The following is a 9,379-nucleotide window of genomic DNA, read 5'->3' as shown; positions in this document are numbered from 1 at the left end:
TAAAGAAAATACTTATCGACTACCTAATATTTCACATTTAGTGCTGATTTTGTAAGGGGTTGGAAAAAAAAATGTCAAGGCAGACACACTGAATTAAAGATGAGATACACAAAAGCACTTTTTCATTAGACTTTATCCAATTCCAAAACATAACGACACAAAGCTTCCACCTTTGGCACAACGCACCTCACATTTTTCCGATCAGTTTGTAAACTAGTCTTCCAAACACCTCCAGCTTCACCATCATTTAACTTAAGTATATTAACATTAACATGAACAAAACGTGATTTTGATCACATATTTAAAATCACTGACTAGTATAGATGTCATTTCAGCATAATTATCAAACAGCGTTGTTCCAGTTTGTGTCAAGTGGCTTTAGCAGTGAAAAAGTATATATGGATACATGGTGGAGGACGTTACATGTTTGGCTCATGCTTGGTTTCAGTTGTACTTCAAAGGCTAGTTTTTCTGTCTAGCGAGGACAAACTTTTGACCTAAAACATGGAGCAAACTGCTCATTTTATCATGGAGTTCTGATTTTAGTGCACTTGATTTTCCAGCTCATTCTCTTCAGCACCAAAATGCATCAAAAAAAAAAACAACAAAACTACAAAATATATAGGCTGTGTTCCAAAAATACCTCTAGTCGACAAATAAGCTGTAACAAACCACTGTGCTTTAACTTTCCCATAGAGCTATACCTTCAGCAGGTGATATTTTGTTTCCATCAACAAATACATATTCAACCCCAAACCAATAAAGAAGTGTGTCTGTCTCTGCAGCTGAATATATCAAATTCCTCTGTGCTTTGCTTTGTTGTATCCAAAAAGTGTTAAACATATCAGTGAGCTAAACTGTTGCATTGACATGTTCCTTCATTACCATCATCACACACTGTAGTTAATTCAATCTCACATACATCGTCCTCCATTAGAAATATTCACTACAGCACCAAATATGAATTTACACACTGATGAAAATGGTCTCCAATTAATGCACTTTTTCTTACTTTAACATGTAGGTTTTTGAGCTGTCTTTCTGGGTTTCTGTCTTCAGTAGGACCACAGACCGGGTGAAGAGGTCAAAGTATTCAGATACAAGTTTGATTGTGTTTTTTTTCCCCTTACAGTAAAAGATATAAAAGAATTTCAGTACTAATGTGTCACATTTCCTGATATGTCACCAGAATTACTGCATTTATACAATTACTTTGCTTCTATTTCCTGACACGATCAGGATACTAAAATATGGATCCTACATCTGTAACCGTAGCTCTACTCCTATGATTCTTTTCCAGCCAGTCATGCATGTTGTGTTGATGAACATGATTCAAAGCATGGCTGTTCTGAAGTTAAATTCTCTTTACCATTACAGAAATACACAGTATTTTACACCCAATACAGTGTGACTTTGAGGCCAGTGCTATATTTAACCAGTGTGACTTGTTTGAGTCATGTACAGAATAAGATCATTTTAACTGAACATTTCCATGTGACCACACTGACGTTAATATAAAAGCACTTCATCTTCTGTCCATTTTAAGCTGAACTCAGAGACATGGCTAATATATCAAGGCAGAGGCTTTGTTTTTTTGACTGTATGACACAAGTACCCAGATATATAGGGAACAATATAACTGAAATTCATTTGCAACTGCTACTTAACCCACAGTGAAGCAGATTTTTCAACTTAAAAGCTCATTTGAAAGGACTGTTGATTTGAGGGCAAAGAGTGTAACAAACTGTAACTCCAGCTTAATATAGTATTTAAAACATGTATTATCTATGACTAGTTTTCACCTGGAAAGAAAAATTGATTTGAAAAAATGTAATGCAAAAAACCCTTTGTTTCTGGTATTTAAAAAAATGTAGCTAAAAGCTAAAACATGGTACTTCCCTTTGACCACACCCCTTTGGCTCCACAGAAACCAGTCTCAGTTTTCCAGTACGACAGTCCTCAGCTGGTCTTCCTCGCTCATGCTGATTGTCGCGATGGCTCCATCATTGAACTCAAATGAAGTCCCACCATCGACCACCATGCATGCATCCCAGCAGCGTGAGCGGACACACACCCTGCAGAGGCAATGATACCATCAAAATGTTAGCTGGACAGTTTTATTTTAACCCCACTGCTTAATGACTTGGAAAATCACTGACTTGCTGGCGAAGCCTCTCTGTCGACTGCTGGAGAACACCCTGTTCACGATGGGCTCTCTGATGCTGAACAACAACCGCTGGTCCTCAGGACTGAACACCAGCGACTCATTGTATTCATCAGTAACTGAGCACAGACATAAACACCATTAACACATAAAGCAACACACCTGAAACATTCAACACTTAGCACAGCTCAATTATAAACTCACCTTTTTCAATAAATTCACGATTTAAAGGGAAATCAAGACCCATCTGGGACTTTCCTGCAAAAAATAAGGCAGTTCGCTCATAAATATTTAAAGTTTCAGCTGTGTTATTCATTGAAATGTCCTTAAACAGCAGAAGCAACACATACGAACCAATTCTCAAAACCTCCTCCACGGCTTGTTCAGCCAGTTTGTTGATGTTATATGACCTGTGGATACAAAGAGAGAGAATACATCAGCAAGTTCAAAGAAAGACCCATAGACTGATTACAGGCTTTAACTGGCTCTAGGAAAACATGGGCCTTCAGCTTTGTAGTAAGTCAGTTCTGACATTTCCACAAATATGTCAAAAAGAAGAACAAATACGAATCAATGCTGTAGGTAACTGAGTAAAACAGGACTGTGGGTAGATCTGCAAAAATAACTAAATGTGACCCGGACCTCTGTCACACTCACTACAGCCAAAACACAAAAGCGTGGGAGCAAATATAAACTACCAACTCATTTGTTTACTTTAGAGCATTACCGGCACCAAAGGTTAAAACAAACAGGATGACATCCATGAAAAAGTCACAGTGATCAAAATAGCAGTATAATGCATTGACATCAGTGTTGATTCTGCTGATCCTGAAACAGTTTGGTTCACACATAAAATTTCAGTAAGTCAAAATCTCATTTTGTTCAATACTTCAGAGCATAATAAAGATTCCTGTGATTCTGCTATGAAATTACCATTCAGTTCAAAGCATCTCATATGTAGTTTTAACCTGTCGATTGTTCAGCAGGTTATATTCACACCCGACTGAAAGCAAACCCCTTTTAATGTAGAATGCATGTCTGTGGTACACAGTGTTTTTATTATTCAGTTAACATGTTCACAGATAAATACTGGGTGGGTCTAAGTGTGGAGAATGAGATATCAAGTGGGGGGTCAATCAAATTATTAGATTTTTTTTTTAAAAAACAACAGCAAATTTCTTGACTCAATAGAGAGAGAGTTATGGTATTGATTGACATCACCATCCAAAAATAAAACTGAGAGTTGGCCCCTTAAAGGCTGCAACAAATAACGTTACATTTACACCACGAAATGGGCTTTTGCTGATTAAAAAGCATCCCCCTAAACACCAGGGATCTCTGGAAAACAACCCATTGACCCTAATGACAGGAGGCCATTCCCTCTGATATAATGTTTGAGGTGGGAAGCTCAAATGCTGTTATTGAAAGCATAATGTTATATTGCTACAGCTCAAGTTGTATAAACACAGAAAATCTGACAAATCCCTATAAATTCACTGGATACTGAAAATCTAGAGTGATACTGGACGGTATTTCAAATTAACACAACATATCTGAAGCCATAAGACAAAAGTTAAAGTTGGCCTTTAACCACTTCTTAGCTAACATCACTCTGACACAGTTGAGTGATGTGGTAGGAAAAGTGACAAATAATTCCTTAATATCCAACTATTGTGCGTGAAAGACACTTTTCACAAATGATGCCATTCCTACAACATCTCAATCAAACAATCACTTTAGTAAAGAAGTGGTTGAATGCTAGCATTAGCTGTTTCAGAGTTTGTTTTACTTAATTACGGTCCATTATCCATCCAGACTTCTTATCTTACTCTTGCTGATCAACAGGAAAGTGCCAAAGTGATATGAACAATTTGTCCTTTCCTTGTGTTTATAGAACTTGAAAGCAGTAGTATGATAGCAATATATGGAGCCTCCCATCTCGAGAGTGACACCAGAGGAAAATTGCTGCCATGTGACTGTAGTCTGACATCAGAAACAGATCAAACAGAGTGTTCTGTCATTGGGCCGTTTAAATATGTACAAATGGGCCTTGGGTAATATGTTACTTTCCACAAGTAGTATTTGTTAATTTGTGCAGATTTAGAGTCCTTGATGACCATTCTGTGCAGTGCCGGCCATGTTGGTGCATTTATTCACTCATCTCTCTCATTAAAGACCTGCCCTATGAAACTAACCACACAAAAGCTGGTCTAAGTTTCTTAAGATGAGGAATAAACTAGCTCCTTATATTGAAAACTACTCTCTGACTCAGCACTGGTAGAGTTTAAAGAACAACAGAGGTGTGAGTTGAGTGTAGTTTGTAGTACCAGGCTTTTGACCCTGTCCCTGTGCAGATGCTGAGGCCTGAACTCTTCTGCTTTTCCCATTGGCCGTCGTCCACAGAGATCTCATAGTAGGAAGCCCTATGGAGCAAGAGGTTAACATGGGGTTTGAAGGATTTTAACTTCACCCTGTGGTGGACAGAGATGGGTCTGGTGAGCACTGGACAGATGAGTAGGGTGGTGGTGAAGGAGCTGGGGGTAAGGAGAGTTATAGCATGCACACACACATTGATATACATGTACAAATGGGTTTGAATGACACAGGTACCTGGAGGACAGAGACTCTCCAATGAAGATTTCATTCAGGCTTCTGATGGGGAGGAGACTGGGCTTGGAGAAGCTCTCATGTAGTGTTCCTGTCCCTGAAGAATGTTAGTGAATTAGAAAAAATGTCAACCAAGACTACATAAATAAATAACTTGTATGTATTGTTAGGTACACATAGCAGGTTTTGGACTCATACTGCGCTGGCTGTCCATGGTGGTGATGCGGTGAGCCTGGTTGTGCTGCTCCAGACTCAGCTGCTGTTCATGTAGGTCCACAGGGGTCGGATTGATTCCTGTTCCTTCTAAGTGTAGTCGAATCCTCTGACGCCATAGCCACCTGAACACAGCACGACATCAGAACAATGATAATGTAGGATGTCAAACACCACACAGCTACAAACTGGTCGGGTCATCTAATAACAGTAGTACAGTGGATAATACAATAAAACTAAATAAAAAACAGGACTTTAGTGTGTAAAACATCAGAAAAATACAGTGAACTTGAGCTGTACCCTACAACTGACTGACTATAAGTAGTATTTTCATTATCAGTCAGTCTGGTTAACACTCACCAGCCAACAGTTTACAGCAAAAAGATGTTTAGGAGACTCTGGAATAATAAAATATTTGGCATCATGGCTTGAGGACCCAGAGAATGCCATGAAGTGTCAATTTGTTTTGAGTAGAGGTAAAGAAAAAAAAAAGTCCAATTTATTATCCATCAAAAACCATTTGATACCAATTATTTTGAGTTTCATTATTTTGTTCATGTGTGATCCTGTGTCTGTATGTTTATTATAGTTAAAGAAAAAAACCAAACCTGCTTTAGAACAGTTAGAAACTGTCACTGACCAAAGTAAGCACCGAATTAGTGATTTAAGAGTCAGGCAATCTTATTAACAAGGGATTTAATTTGATGAACAGCAAACTGATACGTCTGAATCAAAGCAGTAGTCTACTTTTTCATATACAGTCACTGAAATTGTGTAAATATCAACATGTTGGTATTGGTAGAGGTAGGTGAAACCATATCTGATTCACAAATCAAATTCATAAATTTGAGTTTAAAATCCACAGTTCACAAAATGAGTGCAGCCTGAACTGTGGCTTTAACTCCCTGCTGTTATTGTAGTTTGGACCAGACACGGTAACTGGATTTAAGTTTCAGAGGACACCATAGTGGGGTTTTAGAGACCATGTGACCTGTTCCAGACAACACAGGTTTTAACTTGTCTTGAACTCTGAAGATCAGTTAAGCTACTGACAGAATCAATGTTGTTTACAGTTTGCACAAAAGAATTTGCTCTGTACAATTCATGTCGTTACTGCTTTTTGCAATTGCTTTCTACATGACTTGCTGAGTGTCACTAATGCAGCTCTTTAAATGTAATTTCAACCAGAGCAGGTCAGCACCAGGTCAACACTGATTATTTGTGGGGAAAAACACACCTGAAGTCACCACGGAACAGTTTCTCCAGCGCCTCTGGGAAGGCACGAGTGTAGCGTACAGGCAAGCACAGATGACCTTCTGACCTTTAGACAAAACAAAGAAATGGGGGAAAAACCATTTGCAGTCAGAAGGATGCTGAAATACTTGAAACTATTTGTAACTTCTGAGCTTTAAATTATTTTCAGAGAGCTAAAGCGCACCATGGAATGCATTAATTATCAAATTATCAACCATAAGCCTTTCCAAACAGTGTTTTACCTCTCAGGGTCTGTGTTGACTCCAACAACCGGTTTGTCCTTGCTCAAAACCTTACTGGCAACAAGTAGCATTGTCCCATCACCTGACAAAACAAACTGCATTTAGAGAACTTGCATTGTGTGTTTGCATGTGTTGTTGCCTGAAGCTTTTGTTGTTTTTGTGACTTTTTTGCCCCGTGAGTTGAATAAGTTCTGCCCATTCTCTACATCAAGCCTGGACACAAAAGTTGATGTCCAAGGAAAATTCTGTTATACAGCTCTCAGTTAAAAATAACAACAATGGAAATAGTATCTGAAGTTAAATGTTTTATCTGTGAAATATTTGTAAACAGTAATTATTAAAGGGAGAGGCAATAAAAGTAAAAAGTCATCCATCATTCCCACCTCCAGCAGAAATAATGGCATCCGCCCATCGCACTACTTCTTCATCATACTCTCCTCTCTTCACCACTCTCACCTCGATACCTTCTCTCCTGCAAAAACAATCAGAAAACCATTTAATCTTTCTGCTTCATCGGAGAGTGTCTGTGGTGTTATTTTTCCATCTCACCTCAAACTCCTCACAATATGCTCCACATTGTTTGTGTGGATGTTGTGTCTCTCCAGCAGACCACTGTAGCTGGAGCCCTTCATAGCAAGCTGCAAATCGGACGCAACTTTAGTTAGAGATTAGAGACAGGTGAGACGTGTTTGTTTCGCCAAGGGTAAAGTCAATATGTGTGAAAGTGAAATGCAGTCTTACCAGCTGTTTTAGGTCCTCCTCAGATAGCCCCGCATAGCGATACCGCTGCTGCTCAAACTCGTAGCGTGTAGTCTTAGTGACAACTGCGACTTTCTCAGGTTTGAAACCAGCTTTGGGCTGAGATGAAGAGTTGCATAGTGAAATGTGAAGGGGACGAGGTGAGTTTTTGTAAAGCAGGGTGACAGCTCGGCTCCCAAGGCACGCCAGGTTCACCACTGAGCGGCGAGTCATTCTTCTGAAAGTGCAACCTTAAAAACAACTAAATGTCCGGTTACAGGAGACGAATGAGGTCTCTGCTCCTTTATGTACTTATGTACACTTCATACCGGGTCATCTCAGTCCTCAGCGAGTGAAGAAGCCAGACACACACCCACTGTGGAGGAAGGTCACAAGGTCCGACGAGCACTTCTCTAGCACTTTGCTCAATTAAAACAAAGACTTTATTTTTCAGAGTACTCGCCAGGTACTATTGTTGGAAAACAACAGCACGACATAAAACTGTAGTTTGTGGATATAAAGCTAAATCATTGACTTTTTAACCGTATTTGGTAAGGTTAAAAGCTAGCGTTCTGTTACCAACAAAGCTAAAAGTAGCTAGCAGTCTGCGTACAACTCTGCTGGTCTTATAAAACTACATATTCCAACTGGGTTTATTTATTCCTTCCGCCAACCCGGCACAGCTTGCGTCCTCCGGTTCACACACCTTTTAAGCACATGCTAAAGCTCATCCTGGACAGGTGAATAATAAACGACAACACATGAGCACACACACCACACTCTGCGTTCCATGGATCTTGGCACGTACGCACGTCGTACCACGTACACTCGTATACTCGCATCTTATTGGTTACGTAAAAACGTGTCTGTTAGACCTTAGGGGCGGAGCGATGCGGGTTTGTTTTGGCTGCTCGTCCGCGGGCCGTGATGCGTTCAAAGTCAAAACATCAGACTGTTGAGTCGATCGTGGAGTGCATGGCGGTCTGAGATTTTGGGTGTTTTCATATAGTTTTATTTACTATAATTCAGTATAAGTGGCACGAGTAGATGTCTCCAGCAGAGGTTTGGATATATGTAAGCACATTTAGATACATTTAACATAAGGGACTAAAAACTGGTTCCTGTATGTCACCAAACTACACCCACAAAGCATTGATTAAATCTACGTTTTTCAACACCTGCCTATCTGTTGTTAGAGGAATGTATTTCGTTTGCATAAAAATACTGATTAGGTTTGATTTGTGTCATAAAATAAACAAGTGAAAATGAAGGTATATCTATAAAATAGCTCCACATATAAATGTAGTTTATGTGGCATAATGTACATCTGTAGTTACAAAAGGATGTTAAAATTAGTTATTTCAGGCAGTGAATGTGTGAATGATCCAAATCAGGCCTAAGTAATGATAAGAAATCATTTAAATCAAATCTTTGTACATCTGTTGTTAGTCCCGTTAATCTGTGTCCTTAGTTAGCTTCATGAGGTTATTTATAGTTAATGCAGATTAAAGCGTCCATTTTTTTCAGCCTGAACTCCAGCTGAGCTTAGTGTGTACAAATTCATGAACTAATGCCATTTGTCCGCACATGTTATATGAACTATCAGTCACTTAGGCAGCAGGAGATGTTCACATGAAACACACAGGGGGAAATATCAAATATTGCAAGTAGTCATCCATCTGGATTTATGTAAAACATGGCACGTGATGGCATCATGCTACATTCATTACAGTTCACAGTATAACAATTAAATGGAAGGTGAAAACAGGCTTAAATCACGGGTTATAAACCTCTTCATATTTATATTCTGTGTTTAAGGTTTCAAGTATCAGCATGATATGTTTATACAAAAATCTTCTCATTTTTCAGCAGCTGCAGAAACAGACACCAGTCCCTAAGTTTGTCCTAACCAGGGTTCACTTTTTTTTTTTTTTTTTTTTTTTCTTTTTCTTAACGTGAATTAAATAGACATTTCCTCGGGGAGCAGGAACTCAGTATTGTTTCTACTGAAAGACTCAGGTCTCATTGACAGTTTTTATACTCAAAAGCATTTATAATCTGAATTCGTACTTGTCACTAGTTCAGTAGCTTTAAGGACAAATTCTGAGTGACTGGATGTTACTGGTGCAAAACAGATAACTTAACTCCATTCAAGGAATAA

General features: G+C 38.9%; 1 protein-coding gene across 4 annotated transcripts; it reads right to left on the bottom strand.

Annotated features, from left to right (window-relative positions):
* Positions 1–115: 115 nt before the first annotated feature.
* nadk2 (NAD kinase 2, mitochondrial) lies at positions 116–8,027 on the bottom strand. Of its 4 annotated transcripts, none has more exons than XM_030150673.1 (12): positions 7,222–8,027; positions 7,030–7,118; positions 6,864–6,952; positions 6,481–6,562; positions 6,222–6,305; positions 4,970–5,109; positions 4,775–4,868; positions 4,492–4,635; positions 2,519–2,574; positions 2,369–2,422; positions 2,160–2,283; positions 116–2,075 (listed from the first exon to the last, which is right to left on the bottom strand). In XM_030150673.1, exons 1-12 carry the CDS (start codon positions 7,450–7,452, stop codon positions 1,937–1,939), a joined length of 1,326 nt encoding a protein of 441 aa, XP_030006533.1. In that variant the 5' UTR covers positions 7,453–8,027; the 3' UTR covers positions 116–1,936. The 4 variants fall into 4 exon arrangements, with proteins under 4 accessions (XP_030006533.1, XP_030006535.1, XP_030006534.1 ...); XM_030150675.1 differs by having other exon boundaries at positions 4,492–4,587; XM_030150674.1 differs by having other exon boundaries at positions 4,775–4,862.
* Between the last annotated feature and the right edge of the window lie 1,352 nt (positions 8,028–9,379).

This window comes from Sphaeramia orbicularis, chromosome 12, assembly GCF_902148855.1.
Source record: "Sphaeramia orbicularis chromosome 12, fSphaOr1.1, whole genome shotgun sequence".
Taxonomy (NCBI): domain Eukaryota; kingdom Metazoa; phylum Chordata; class Actinopteri; order Kurtiformes; family Apogonidae; genus Sphaeramia; species Sphaeramia orbicularis.
This window is presented reverse-complemented; position numbering and strand designations above follow the sequence as displayed.

What these genes read in the sequence shown, in the direction of transcription:
- nadk2 (XM_030150673.1), bottom strand. Translation starts at nt 7,452, where the DNA reads ATGACTCGCCGCTCAGTGGTGAACCTGGCGTGCCTTGGGAGCCGAGCT. An exon ending in AGGAGGACCTAAAACAGCTG is followed by an intron (nt 7,119 to 7,221) that starts GTAAGACTGCAT and finishes TCCGATTTGCAG; the next exon opens with CTTGCTATGAAGGGCTCCAG. An exon ending in TGCCATTATTTCTGCTGGAG is followed by an intron (nt 6,563 to 6,863) that starts GTGGGAATGATG and finishes TTGTTTTGTCAG; the next exon opens with GTGATGGGACAATGCTACTT.